Source organism: Garra rufa, chromosome 17 (genome assembly GCF_049309525.1).
Source record: "Garra rufa chromosome 17, GarRuf1.0, whole genome shotgun sequence".
Classification (NCBI taxonomy): Eukaryota; Metazoa; Chordata; class Actinopteri; order Cypriniformes; family Cyprinidae; genus Garra; species Garra rufa.
This window is the reverse complement of record NC_133377.1, coordinates 14,362,517-14,378,464: the sequence shown is the minus strand read 5'-3', so window position 1 is coordinate 14,378,464 and position 15,948 is coordinate 14,362,517. Positions and strand designations below refer to the sequence as shown.

Genomic DNA, 15,948 nt, shown 5'->3' with positions numbered 1-15,948 from the left:
TATATTTTTGTATATCTTATATTTTGCTCATTTAACTTTTTTTTAATATAAAATCTGTTCAAATTATATTCTAATGTTTGTTTAGTATTCCACTATTAATTGTACTAATTTCACTAATATTAATGCCTTATTCTGCATGGCCATACTTTAGATCCCACTGCAATGCTTTTTGGTGTTTCATAAAGTGTTTTTTCAGACTAGTGAAAGGAAAACATCCCAAAAAAACACCATTAAGTGTCTCTTTTATAGCACTTGATCTATTTGTGTCAATAGATTTCAATTACAATGCATATTTTTTAGAGTAGAGTTTTTTCTTATGCACTGAGCCATAAATCACCTCTTCAGTAGCACTGACACACACCAAACTTTACATTTTTAGACCTATATTCTATTTTCTGAAGGTTTTTACAGAGCGATTTGTTCATGTATAATTTGCTTGATTTTAAATATTTTATTCCCCCCAAAATGTTAAAAAAATACATTGCTTTCTGTCTTTTGAAACTTTTTTCTGAATTATGGAGTGACAAAATGAGATACCCAAAATTCCCTCTGTAAAAACTTTTTATATCCACAAAAATTAAACAAGAATTTTGAAACTTCAAACTTCAAATTCACTGGACTTCATCCAGTGTTTAGATTTTTGTACTAGAAATGTATGAAAATTAGCGCATATTTCATTAAATAATGCCTCATTTGCACATTAAAACCTAACATTTAAAACAAAGTGTAATACAAAAAATGTTTGCACTTATCAAAGTTATCAATCAACTGGGTAAGTAAATTGATAACTATTAGTTAATCTTTTACCCTATTTACCTGCAGTGTTTCGCCTTAAAGGAGAAGTTCACTACCAGAACAAAAATGTACGGATAATGTACTCACCTCCTTGTCATTCAAGATATTCATGTCTTTCTTTCTTCAGTCATGAAGAAATTAAGCTTTTTGAGGAAGACGTTTCAGGATTTTTCTCCATATAGTGGACTTCTATGGTGCCCCCGAGTTTGAACTTCCAAAATGCAGTTTAAATGCGGCTTCAAACGATCCAAAATGTGGTTATAAATGATCAAAGCAAGGAAGAAGGGTTTTATCGTTTTTTAGTGAAACGATCGGTTATTTTCATTAAAAAAATACAATTTATATAGTTTATAATGTCAAACGCTCGTCTTGCTCTCGCTGAACTCTGTTTTTTCCCCCAGTTCAAGACAGATAGGGTATGTTGAAAAACTACCATCTTATGCTCTCCCTCAACTTCAAAATCATCCTACATCACTGTTTTACCTTTTTTTGTAAAGGCCGTTTGATCTTCTTTGCATGTTCACTTTGCAAAGACTGGGTCGGTACTTCTGCACCGATGTCGGATGATTTTTTTAATGATTTTTGAAGTAAAGGGAAAAAATACGATGGGAGTTTTATGATATACCCTAACTGTTTCGACCCAGAATACACAGAGTTCACGCAGAGCTAGGCAAGATGAGCGTTTGAGGTTAAAAAGCATTTAAACTGTATTTTTGAATGAAAATAACTAATCGTTTTGCTAGATAAGACCCTTCTTCCATGTCTGGGATCATTTGGAGCCCTTTTAAAGCTGCGTTTAAACTGCATTTTGGAAGTTCAAACTCGGGCACCATAGAAGTCCATTATATGGAGACAAATCCTGAAATGCTTTCCTTTAAAAAACAATTTCTTTACGACTGAAGAAAGAAAGACATGAACATCTTGGATGACAAGGGGATGAGTACATTATCTGTACATAATGAGTGACTTACAATATACATTTCTAATTACGCAATCTTTTTGTTCATTAGGGCACCACCAGCAAGTAAATGAGCAATGTTATGCTTGCAAATTAGGATGAGGGAGTGTTTTAACTCCTACAATTAATAAAATGTGCAATATTTATGTGGAAAGTAGATGTTTATTAATTCTCTTTTGCAGTGTGAATGCTGCACTCCATTTAAAACTATACTTAATGGCATGTTTTAATATTGTTTTATACTTATTGTGAGACCACATCAAATATTTCTACTTTTACACTGCAAAAAAAGGCTTATCTTACTTAGTATTTTTGTCTTGATTCTAGTCTAAATATCTAAAGATTTTTGAATTAAGATGCATTTACTAGAAAATAAAAATAACGCAAGATGTTTAGTTTTGTTTCCAGGGGAAAAAAACTAAATTAAGTGCATTTTGCTTAAAAGAAGTAAAATTATCTTCCAGTGGGGAAAGTAAAATACTCTTGTTTTAAGAACATTTTACTTACCCTACTGGCAGATAATTTTACTTGGTTCTAAATTAAGTGCATTTTGCTTAAAATAAGACTAAATATCTTATGCAATTTTGCTTATCTATTAAATGCATCTTAATTTAAGAATTTTTAGACATTTTGACTAGAAACAAGACAAAAATACTAAATAAGATACACTGTTGTAAAAATAATTTTGTCAAACTGGAGGACCATTAATGCTTCTAAACACATTACTGTTAAAAGGTTTGGTGTCCATATGATTCTATACATTAAGGCTGCATTTCTTCGATCAAAAATACAGTAAAATTGTGAAATATTATTATAATTTAACATAAGTGCTTTCTATGTGAATTTATGTTAAAATGTTTTTTTTTTTCTGTGATGCAAAACTGAATTTCCAGCATCATTACTCCAGTCAGAATTCATTCTAATATGCTGCTTTGCTGCTCAATAAACAGTATTTGTTGTTGTTGTTGAATAGAACGCATTGTATTATTTTAAATGTCTTTACTGTCACTTTTGATCAATTTAATGCATCCTTTCTCAATAAAAGTATACATTTCTTAAAAAAAAAAAAAAAATGACTGACCCCAAATTTTTGAACATTAGTATAAATGATAACCTCCAAAGTCCATTTGTCAAATCTGCACAAGCTCTTTTAAGACCTTCTATCGTTTTATCTACTATAACCTCTTGGCCTTTTGATCTGAGTCAGTATCTGTGTGAATGAACAGTGAGCGCAGGCAAACTCCCTGACGACACGGTGAAATAATCGCTAAACCTCAAAGCTGGCACCATTTCATCAGTCAAGCGGCCAAAGAAAAGCACAAGAAGTTCAGAGATCAAACACATGTGCAGACAATGGTACTCACTGAGAGCTGTCCGGTCAGATACTGAGGGTTGTCCCGGAGCATGCCGGGACTCATGGGGGATGTGACAGAGATGGAGGGACCCATTTTTTGTGATTCAAAGGAACTTGAACCTGAAAAACAAGTGAAGAACATTTAAGCAAATATTGGCAAAAAGTATTGGTATGTTCTACACACCAAAACTAGTAAAACTTACTAGATTCAAGTTGTCCATGTGTGCTCTCTGGTATTCTAGGGACATCCCTGCAAGAAAAGAGTGAAGAGCATTTCAGAGCATCTTAATCATATGTTGCACAAATGTAATATACTGTATGTGCGTATACAGTCGAGGTCAAAAATTTACGTTTGCAAAATCTGCAAATATATTTTACCAAAATAACAGGAATCATACAAAATGCATGTTATTTTTTATTTAGTACTGACCTAAATAACATAAAATATGTTCACATATTGTACACAAAGGAAAATAATAGTTGAATTTATAAAAACCTTGTTCAATAGTTTACACACACTTGCTTCTTAATACTGTGTTGTTACCTGAATGATCCACAGCTGTGTTTTATTTATTTTTTGTTCAGTGATAGTTGTTCATGAGTCCCTTGTTTGTCCTTCACGGTTAAACTGCCTGCTGCTCTTCAGAAAAATCCTTCAGGTCCCACAAATTCTTTAGTTTTTCAGCATTTTGTGTATTTGAAACCCTTTCCAAAAATGACTGAATGATTTTGAGATCCATCTTTTCACACTGAGGACAACTGAGGTACTCATATACAACTATTACAGAAGGTTCAAACACTCACTGATGCTCCAGAAGGAAAAACAATGCATTAAGAGCTGGGGGTGAAAACTTTTTGAATTTGAAGGTCAGGCTAAATGTAACTTATATTGTCTTCTGGGGAACATGTAAGTATGTTCTGTAGCTTCTGAAGGCCAGTACTAAATGAAAAAAATATATTTAGGCAAAAAAAAAAAAAAAAAAAAAAACTTCATTGTGTTCAAAAGTTTACACCCCTGGCTCTTAAAGCATGGGTTTTTCGTTCTGGAGCATTACTGAGTATTTGAACCTTCTGTAATAGTTGCATATGAGTCCCTCAGTTGTCCTCAGTGTGAAAAGATGGATCTCAAAATCATAGTCATTGTTGGAAATTTTTTTAATTAAATACACAAAATGCTGAAAAACCAAAGAACTTTGTGGGACCTGAAGGATTTTTCTGAAGAACAGCAGGCAGTTTAACTGTTCAGGGACTCAAGAACAACTATCACTAAACTAAAAAAACACAGCTGTGGATCATTCAGGTAACAATCCAGTATTAAGAATCAAGGGAATGTAAACTTTTGAACGGGGTAATTTTTATAAATTCAACTATTATTTTTTCTTGTGGACTATATGTAAACATCTTTTATGTGAAATATCTTATTCAGGTATTGTATGATTCATGTATTTTGTATGATCCCTTCTCTTTTGGATTCTGCAAGGTGTATGTAAACATTTGACCAACTGTATGTATTTCCATATGAACTATATTGTCATAATTAGTAGTAAACCTGTCAATACATGCTGGTAATGTATAAATATAAAAGATCACATTTTGGCTGGGTAATATACTATAGCTAAAATATTAGGCTTCAATGAATTTAAATATAAATCTGGTTTGTCCTGATGATTTATATACTTTTATTTATTTATATTTTCTGAAATGAGAAACAGCCACTGTTGTCAGAAAGATTCAAAATTATAATATCAAGATGTAAAATACAGTAAATGTAATTTTAAAAAATTAAGGCATCTGCATCTGTTTTTCTATTAATTAACTTATGAAAGAATTATATTTAATAACTTTTATTTATATACACCAATGTATATAGCAATATTTACATACATCGGTCAGAAGTTTGGAATATTTTTTTTTATGTTTTTGAATGAAGTCTCTTATGTGCACATCAGTTTCTGTGATGTTTTTTTCAACATTTCTATTTAATAAGAAATCTATTAGAAATTCTTGATCAGCATATTAGAACGATTTCTGGAGGATCATGTGACACTGAAGACTGGAGCTTTCATAGAAATAAATAATATTTTACAATATATTTACAATGAAAACAGTAAATTCAAATTGTAATAATATTTCACAATATTGCTGCTTTTACTGTATTTTCATTCAAATGAATAAAGAATAAAAAAAACTTTTAAATAACTTTTGACTGGTAGTGTACTGTACATAGTGTACATTTTTACTAAAACATTTTAATGCATTTTGAGTGATGATGAGCAATCCCTAAATGATTAATTGAATCAAAAATTAATCAAACTTCCAAAACCTGTTTGCAATTAGAGATAACATTAAAGACACAAAAAGCATATAATTGCCAAATAAAAAGATTGAAATACTCACAACGCTAGGTCAGAATAATATCAAACACTGATATCACTGATATATTGCCCAGCTCTTCAAGGTTAACCTGAGCATCCAGTCGTATTGCTGCTAGACTTTTAACGATTTAACAGAAAAAGTGTCTAGTGTTTTAAAAGGAACAAGGCACAGACCTGAAGCAGGATTTTTCTTTCATTTCAAGCAGTGAGCATGTTTCTATGAATATAAGCATTCATATGTTGAGCTCCCACAGGCTATCCTTCTTCATAAACCTCTACTGTCAAATAAAATGTGCTCTGTGTCCCTGAACTGACATGCTGAGTATTGTAATGATCCATCAGCCGCTTCACTCACCCGATGGGCCGTGAGACCACCAGCTCCACCTGCGGCTCTGGCTTGGATTCTAGAATGATATTGTAAACTTCCTTGAATGTGGCTCCTTGTAAGACCCTCCCGTTCCACTCCAGGACCTGATCACCTGAGAACCGACACAAAGGCACATCAATACAACATGAAACATGAGCTAACCAATGCAAGTTAAAGGGATAGTTCATCCAAAAATTAAAATTCTGTCACTTGATCTTAAGTCATTCCAAACCCACAAGACTCTCGTTCATCTTTGAAAGACAAATTAATTTATTTTTAATGAAACCTGAGAGATTTCTGTCTCTCCACTAAAAGTTCTTGTAACCAAAACGTTGAGGTTTCAAAAACCAAAAAAAAAAAAAAACTGTAAAAAAAATTCCACCTATTTCAACTTACATTTTTAAGTACAATCGACTTAGTCGTAGAAGTCATTTTGATTTGCAAGCAATTTTCATATTTTAAGTTGAGTTAATGTAAAAACATAAGTTGCCTTGACTTTCTGATCATATCCAAACCAAATGAAGATATTTTTAACTAAACCTTTCTGATTTCTGCCTCTCCAATGAAAGTCCATTCCACCCAAACTTTCAATTTTCAGTGTTTTAAAAAAAGACATTGTAAAGATAATCAGTATGAATCAAGTGGTTTAACTAAAACAGAAATGAAGATATCTTGAATTAAACCCAAGTGATTCCTATTCCTCAACTGAAAGTTCATTCCACCAAAACCTCAAAGCTTTAAAAAGTTCATAAAGATTCCGTAAAAGTAATCCATATGACGAAAAGTAGTCTCTACGATTTAGGTCCTTTTACTAAATGGCAACGAAACCAAAATGTTCAATCTTCAAAAAGTTGATAAAAACATCTTAAGTAATTAATTTACATTTGGCAGACACTTTTATCCAGAATTTCTTTTTTTTTTTTTTTTTTTGAGGAAAACATTTCAGGATTTTTCTCCATATGGTGGACTTCTATGGTGCCCCGAGTTTAAACGTCCAAAATGCAGTTTACCCTTAAATGCATGAATGTTTCGCCAATCATTATTACATATGCAGGGCTTTGGCGACCCGGACCTACAGTATATATCCAGCACTGATGGATCTCTAACTTCTGCAATAGCAAAAAACTCTCTTGATATTTTAGGAACAATTACAGAAGAATAAAATAAAGCATAAGCACTTCCATAGTACATTCGGCATCTGGCTCATATTCGCGATCTCAAACATATTCTCAAAACTATCATTTTCAATGACTTCAAAGTCAATATTTTGATCGCTGGCAGCTTATTAACCACATCCACCATCAAATAACAGTGACATTTATATATTATTGCGTACAGTAATTGCTCTGCAGTAAAGCCATTCAAACCAGTTCAATTTTTGCTGATGATATTCTTTTGTTTTATGCCTGCGATAGTTATGAGTGAAACATCACGTCATTCTTGTCCATCAAACAGCATAGGAATAAAGGTGAACTGCACGTATTTATACATCAGATATTTACATATTTTTGCGCACAAAAAATATACTTACACTATTACACACCTCGGTCTCTAGTGACCCTATACACTTTTTACAAAAAATAACCAGAAAACAGACATTTTTTCTTATTATATTGTTTATAATGAACAGATTGAGGAATACTAAGAATGTTGATGTCAAACTTGGAAAAAAATAAAGGTGGGAAAGGGTAGTGAATGACGTTCCAGGTCACTAAAGGTAAGCATTTAAGGGTTAAATGCAGCTTCCAACAATAACTGTAAAGGATCGCACCCGAGGAAGAAGGGTCATATTTAGTAAAAAGAATGTTTTTTTTTTTAATTAAAATTTATATACTTTTTAACCTCAAATGCTTGTCTTGTCTCTCTCTCCGCTTTGTGCATTCATAGTCTGTGCATTTCTGGTTCAAAACAGTTAGGGTATGTCAAAAAAATCTCCCATCTCCCAGTATGTAAATAGTTTTTTTTAAACTAACTGATTGTTTTGCTAGATAAGACCATTCTTCCTCAGCTTGGATCGTTTACAGACACATTTGGGATCATTTGAAGCTGCCTTTAAACTGCATTTTGGAAGTTCAAACTCGGGGCACCATAGAAGTACACTATATGGAGAAAAATCTAAAATGTTTTCCTCAAAAAAAAAAAAAAATCAATTTCTTTACGACTGAAGAAAGAAAGACACGAACACCTTGGATGACAAGCTGGTGAGTACATTATTTGTAAATCTTTGTTCTGGAAGTGAATTTCTCCTTTAAGAATCCCATAATTTCTGAGGATTGTAAAATCAGCAGCTCTGATTTCACATGGTTTCAGAGCAAATGCTTTTACGCCTTCCACAGTCTAAAGTAAGCTAAAAGAAATGTGTTTAATCGTTAAATCTGAACAGATGTGTTTACCTGGTCGGAGATGGCCGACAGTGTCCGCTAGACTTCCTCTCTTCACCTTCGTAATGAAAGCACAAAGTCTGCCAGACTCTGTCATCTTCCCTCCCACCACCTGCAATACAGACAAATATTATTATTAATATCTTTTACATGACATTACAAATTTTTCAGCACAAAGGGCCTGAAAGGTGATTATTTATGTGAAATCTAAATGCTGAGAGTTTGACCTGTTCTATTGAGATATGATGAAGATCTACATCAATACGATATGTGCTAATACTATGGAGAAAGTGAACAGGCATTGCTGATAGCGTCATTTACAGTATCTGCATGCGTTTCCTGCATTGTTTTAAAAGAGTAGTTCACTTTCAGAACAAAAATGTACAGATAATGTACTCACCCCCTTGTCATCCAAGATGTTCATGTCTTTCTTTCTTCAGTCATAAAGAAATTATATTTTTTGAGGAAAACATTTCAGGAATTCTCTCCATATAATGGACTTCTATGGTGCCCCCGAGTTTGAACTTCCAAAATGCAGCTTCAAAGAGCAAGAGGAAAGAAGGGTCTTATCTAGCGAAACGATCGGTTATTTTATAAAAACATTAACAACTTATATACTTTTTAATCTCAAACGCTCGTCTTGCCGAGCTAGACAAGACGAGCATTCGAGGTTAAAAAGTATATAAATAGTTTTTTTAATAGAAAATAACCCATCGTTTTGCTAGATAAGACCCTTCTGTCCTAGTCTGTGATCGTTTCGAGCCCTTTGAAGCTGCCTTTTGGAAGTTCAAACTCGGGGGCACCATAGAAGTCCATTATATGGAGAGAAATCCTGAAATGTTTTAGTCAAAAAACATAATTTCCTTACGACTGAAGACATGAACATCTTGGATGACAAGGGGGTGAGTACATTATCTGTACGTTTTTGTTCCGAAAGTGAACTACTCCTTTAACACCCCATTAAAAGCATTACGTAAATCAAACGCACCCACAAAATGAAGAACAGAAAAAACAGCTCTTTATTCACAGAAATGTACTCTGATAATGGCTGGAAGACAGCGAGTGGGCAAACTCTCAGGAACTAAAGCACGACAGCACAAATAGTGCCTTTGTGTGAATGGGTAATGTTTTAAGTGTAAATTTATAATACAAAAACTCAAGCCAGGTATAAGCTCAAAGTTCAAGAGAACACTGTGGATAGAAAACTGTGCATTTCGTATGAGATGATCCAGTGTTTGCTGCTTCTTTAATGATCTAGTATCATTAGCGTGGCTTTGATTGAGTGAACTCTGCCAGTGTTTGGGCATCACTTACCTTGAGGCCCAGCAATGCCCCCGTGTCTCTGGGCACCGTGCCATCTTTCATCCGCTTGTTTAGCACTATCCGCCCTATTAGGCGCTCTCCATCTTTGGATGGCTGCCATGTCACCGGGTGCTACAGGGTCAAAGTGACAATACACCTCTGGTTTTTATACGAGCATCCACACACACACACAGACATACATTACAAACACTCATGCACAGGCTCAGGAAAATAAAAGAGAAGGTCAACTCTTAGTTTGTTGGGAAGACACAAGCCGAACCAATGCGTGCATCACTTAAAATAGTCAACATGAAACCCATTCACAACCCCTTTTACTTTGTAGTGAGTGACACGGTATGTTTATTAAAAAAATGTAGGATGGGGTTTTGATTTTATCCATTGGGAATTGATTGAGCCATGACAAGTTTGTGTTATAAAGTTAGTAAGAGAAGATGGCACTTCAGAGTAGGGATTACTATTTAGTATTCACTATTAACTAGTTGCTTATTAGTATACATACAGTATTACTAGCATCCTGTCTGTTTATTAGTACTTATAAAGCACATTAACTCTCTGGTTATGCTCGGGTCAAAATAACCTGGAAAAGATTTTATTTTTCTTGAAAATACTAGTTAAAGTTATCATACTTTGTTCACACAGGGTATAAGTACTTCTCATTAAAAAAAAAAAAAAAGTCATAATTTTTTGTGGGTTTTATTTTACCTAATCACACTTGTGACCGGACTCCAAACAGTTGCTTATAAATCTCTCATTATGCTATACTATCACCAAGTATTGGATTCATTCTTTTTGTCAACTTGTTTTCTTTTATTAAGGACTGGTTTTGTCTTTCTTTTTGCATCTGAGTAATCGTAGGCCTCATTTATCTGAGAGTAAGTACCTCATTTTTTGAGTGAATTTTTTTTTTTTTATGAATAATTTTCACAATATTAAACCAAAAATTCAAAAAATTTGCACTGTTTATCACACTTGTGTGATTTAATGTTTAATCAGGAAGTTTGCTTTTAAATGCTTTTATTTTGTACAAAATTGCACAAAGACACACTTGTGGTGTTCCCGGTCAAAAATGACCGGACTCCAAACAATTGCTTATAAATCTTTCATTATGCTATATTATCACCAAATATTGGATTCATTCATTTTTATGAATAATTTTCACAATATTTAACATTAATAAAATAAAAAAAAATACATTGAACTGTTTCTCACACTAGTGTGCCTTAATGTTTAATCAGGAAGTTTGCTTTTAAATGCTTTTATTTTGTACAAAATTGCACAAAGACACACTTGTGGTGTTCCCGGTCAAAAATGACCGGACTCCAAACAATTGCTTATAAATCTCTCATTATGCTATATTATCACCAAATATTGCATTCATTCATTTTGTCAACATGTTTTCTTTCATTTAGGACTGGTTTTGTGTTTCTATTTGAATCTTAGTAATCGTAGACCTCAATTATCTGAGAATAGGTACCTCGAATATATATATATAAATAATTTTCACAATATTAAAGAAAAAATTCTAAAAATGTGCACTGTTTCTCACACTAGTGTGCTTTAATATTTATTTAGGACTGGTTTTGTGTTTCTATTTGCATCTGATTAATCATAGGCCTCATTTATCTGAGAGTAGGTACCACGTTTTTTGCGTGAAAAAACTTTTTATGAATAATTTTCACAATATGAAAAAAAAAATACAGTTTATCACACTAGTTTGCTTTTAAACGCTTTTATTTTGTACAAAATTGCAAAAAGTCACACTTGTGGTTTTACCGGTCAAAAATGACCCGACTCCAAACAAATGCTTATAAAAATCTCTCATTATGCTAGATTATCACCAATTATTGGATTCAATCTTTTTGTCAACTTGTTTTCTTTCATTTAGTACTGGTTTTGTGTTTCTATTTGCATCTGAGTAATCGTAAGCCTCATTTATCTGAGAAGTAGGCACCACATTTTTATCATTTTTTCATCATTTTCACAATATGTGATAAAAAAAAATTGCATTGTTTAGCTTTAATGTTTGATCAGGAAGTTTGCTTTTAAATGCTTTTATTTTGTACAAAATTGCACAAAGTCACACTTGTCAAAAATGGCATAAGCATAATGAGAGATTTATAAGCAATTGTTTGGAGTCCGGTCATTTTTGACCCGGGAACACCACAAGTGTGACTTTTTGTAATTTTGTACAAAATAAAAGCATTTAAAAGCAAACTTCCTGATTAAACATTAAAGCACACCCGTGTGATAAACACAAATAAACAGCTAATTGTTTAGAGTGATTTGTAATGTCAGATGAAAACAAAAAGTTGAAATTGATTAAAAATTATGAATACAAATATTTTTTTAAATTAACATGCACAGATGAATTAATCCCCAAAAAGACCAGGAACACACAAGTAAGTACATAGGGTCTGTTTTGATTTCATGTTGACTTTAAAAGGTTTTTTATCTTCTCATTATGCATTTATAAAACAACAAACACCATAACATTTACAATATATAAAAGAAAAATTCAAACTAAATTAAAAATCCGTTCATCATTTTCTCACTCTCATGTCATAAACCAATATAAAGAAAAGCCTGAAAATGTACTTATATACTATACTATATAAAGCGATACATATAGTGCATCAAGACATGATGTGCCAAATGTGATGTCAATTATGTATAATATTATTGTTTTTTTTATTGTCTTGTCACCATATTTGAATTGAATGAGATTTAAGAGCTGCGGGAAAGGGAAAAAATAATCAGCTAATAACTTTTTGTTTGCACTGTAGGAGAAAAAATGTCTAAAACAAAATAAATAATGCCCAGGCAAAAAAAAAAAAAAAAAAAAAAAAAAACTGTATGTTTTGTTAACTTTACAGACAATTTCTTTAACCGTAAAACATAACAGTATGCAAAGCATATTTCCAAATATGGATAAAACACCTGTGTAAATTCAATACAAATTCTTCGTATTAAAGGGACAGCTCACACAAGAATTTACTCATCCTAAGGCCGTCCAAGACGTAGATAAGTTTCGTCAGTAGAACAGTTAAGAAGATTTTTAGCTAAAACCGTGGTCCATGAACTTCCCAATTTGCCTTAGGCTATGGATTAAAAGTAATGTTGCAAATAATGTTCAGTTTCTTCAGAAAGTCTCAATCAGGAATCATGGGTATTATTTTTTTGTTGCCTACACTTTTAAAAATAAAGTTTTTTTTGAAATGATGCCATAGACGAACCATTTTTGGATCCCCAATGAACCTTTTAGCTAACAGTTCCTAAAATAACCATTTTGAAAAATCTAAAGAACCTTTTTCCATTATAAAGAACCTTTTCTGGATTTGAAAGGTTCCATGGATTATCAAGGTTCATCATAGAACCATTGATGCCAATAAAGAACCTTTATTTTTAAGACTGTGCATTCTTAAAAATAAAGGTGCTTTAAAAAGGTTCTTCACAGCGATGCCATAAAAGAACCATTTTTGGTTCCACAAAGAACCATTCAGTCAAAGGTTCCTTAAGGAACCATCTCTTTCTTATGTTTTTATAATCTACAGAACCTTCTTTTGCCACAAAGAACCATTTGCGATACAGAACGTTTATTTAGATGTTAAAGGTTCTTTTAAAGGTTCTTTCTACCTTTATTTTTAAGAGTGTATGTTTGTTTATGGACTCTCAAAATGATAGTAGCCATTGGCTCCCATTTTATGAACCAAGGACCATTTTTAAGTTTTCAGCTTAAAATATTAGTGTTCTACTGAGGAAGAAAGTCAGCTGGATCTTTGATGGCCTGAGGGTAAGGAAAGGAAGGAGGTGAAGTGAGGCCAAGTATGGTGACCCATACTAGGAATTTGTGCTCTGCATTTAACCCATCCAAGTGCACACACACAGTAGTGAACACACACACACACACACACACACCCGGAGCAGTGGGCAGCCAGTTCGGTGCCTTGCTCAAGGGACTCACCTCAGTCGTGGTATTGAGGGTGGAGAGAGTGCTGTACATTCACACCTACAATCCCTGCCGGACCTGAGACTCGAACCTGCAACCTTTGGGTTACAAGTCCGACTCTCTAACCATTAGGCCACGGCTGCCCCCAAAGTAAATTAACAGCAAACTTTCACTTTCTGTGAGCTATCCCTTTAACACAGCAGAGTCTGTTCCTCACTCAGAGCTATTGTATGGCTTCAGAAAATTTGGAACACAGAACATGAATTGTATAGACTGCTTTTTGCTACATGGTTTTGCCATTGTTGGAGCTTGACAGCTCCAGTCCCCGTTATGAATCAGAGCTCTCTAGACAGTGCATCTCCTGTTGTGTTCAACAGAGGAAAGAAACTCCTACAGGTCTGGAACGACATGAGTGTGAGGAAATGATGCCAGGATCTGGGCATTCACTTACAGCAAGAATTTTAGTGTCTTCATCAGAATTTCTGACCATATAGGGTTCGGTTTGTGCGACACAATAGTCAGGACATGGGTGATATCAAGCACATAATCCTGAACAAAACTCACAGCAGTGAACTAGATCAGCGGTTCTCAACTGGTGGATCACAACAATGTTCTGACAGGGCACATATTAGTAGATAAAAGCTATAACCTTCAAGAAGCAGTGGTTTACAGTGATTTTAGAACAGCTGAGAGGGGTTTTTACGTGAGTTGTACAGTAATACTGATGTAATGAGGTCACAGGTGTATGTTTATGTAGTATTTTACAAGGAATGCACCGGATGCCAATTACCTAACGACGTTTTTTTTTTTTTTTTTTTTTTGCATATTGCATATGTTAAATAGACAATATTTGCTTTTTACAGTTTTGTCTTGCTTTTCAAAGAAAAAATCAACTGCAAAACAACAATTTAAAAATATTTATTTAAAACTAAACATTTTTAACATTCTAGTAGACGCTGTAGCCTACCAACAAAGCACAATTTACTTTAATATTTTTAAAATAATATTCGTTTGCCATTTTTAAGACCCCCTTCTTGAATCAGTTACAAAAAAAAAAAAAATGCAGCCTTGCTGAGCAAAGGAGAATGTTATTAAAAAAATATATATTAATAGAACTTTTGTAATGATTGTTATCATTTTTTCTTACTTTTTTTATACTGAGCAACATTAAAATTACAATACTAACATTTATGAATGTTGACTTTTATTTTGGCGGAAACCTGCAAGAAGACCTCAGTACTACTTTTTGCTGACAGCAGCAGATTTATGAATGATTCTCATCACGCAGATTTCCCTCACGCTTTGGACTTTGAACCCTGTCTAAGGAGCTTGTGCAGTGCTGACAGAATAAACACATTTTGTGCGTGTATTAGGCAACATAACGTTCTGTAGTTTATTTACTAATAGTTTAAGGCCATTTCGCAATTTCAGTCATCATACAGTAACCAGCAACAACCACCCCTTTCTCTTCTCATGGAAGAAATGCGATGCGATATTAAACAGTCTCTCGCTGTCGGTGCTTGTAATGATTTTTGTGTCTTTCTCAGACAGTTTTAAATGCTTCCACACTGTCGTCATGTTTGCTGCATTAGTGCGCGCCTCTTATTGATCTCGTAAAGTCATTGTTCAGTATTATTTATTTGGCCTTTTCACTTTTTCGGAACACCGAAAGAACATTTTTTGCTATCGTTACATTGGCTGTCAACGCTGCTTAGACAATCATAACGAAGGACAAAGCTATTTGTTTTATAATAACCAAAGCTAAATGCAAACAAATGTGTCTGACTGCAATTTACAAAACTAGAAACCATGGCCACTACACGTTTTCATCTACTATAAATTTCGCCCCCTACAAATAAACAGCCAATTGAATATTGCTATTACAGCTCCTCCCCCTGCTGATGTCATCACAAGTAGTACTTATCTTCTCAGCTTCTTTTTTCTGGCTAGTGATAAGCAGTGTAGCTTATGTAATTGAACATGAAGGAGTAGTTCACTTTCAGAACAAAAATTTACAGATAATGTACTCACCTCCTTGTCATCAAAGATGTTCATGTCTTTCTTTCTTCAGTCGTAAGAAAATTATGTTTTTTGAGGAAAACATTTCAAGATTTCTCTCCATATAATGGACTTCTATGGTGCCCCGAGTTTGAACTTCCAAAATGCTGCTTCAAATGGCTCTAAACGATCCCAGCCGAGGAAAGAAGGGTCTTATCTAGCAAAAGAATTGGTTATCGCCCTATCGCCCCATAATCGCCCTACATCGCTGTTTTACCCTTTTTTTGATTATATTTGCACGTTCACTTTGTAAAAACTGAGTAATGTAGGATGATTTTGAAGTTGGAGGAGAAAATGAGATACCCTTACCCTAACTGTCATGAACTGAAATACACAGAGTTCACATAGAGCTAGGCAAGGTATATAAGTTGTAAATGTTTCTAGAAAATAA

The 15,948-nt window shown here is 33.6% G+C and overlaps 1 protein-coding gene across 23 annotated transcripts in view; it reads right to left on the bottom strand.

Moving 5' to 3' along the window:
* The window catches only part of rims2b (regulating synaptic membrane exocytosis 2b), a 247,215-nt gene that overhangs the window by 97,718 nt on the left and 133,549 nt on the right, over nucleotides 1–15,948 (bottom strand). For all 23 annotated transcript variants that reach the window (XM_073821676.1, XM_073821684.1, XM_073821685.1 and 20 more), the window contains 5 exons: nucleotides 9,545–9,664; nucleotides 8,243–8,342; nucleotides 5,838–5,961; nucleotides 3,311–3,357; nucleotides 3,118–3,227 (listed from right to left, as the gene is read on the bottom strand). In XM_073821676.1, the coding sequence (XP_073677777.1) occupies nucleotides 3,118–3,227; nucleotides 3,311–3,357; nucleotides 5,838–5,961; nucleotides 8,243–8,342; nucleotides 9,545–9,664 (501 nt within the window). The remainder of the gene's footprint in view (nucleotides 1–3,117; nucleotides 3,228–3,310; nucleotides 3,358–5,837; nucleotides 5,962–8,242; nucleotides 8,343–9,544; nucleotides 9,665–15,948) is intronic.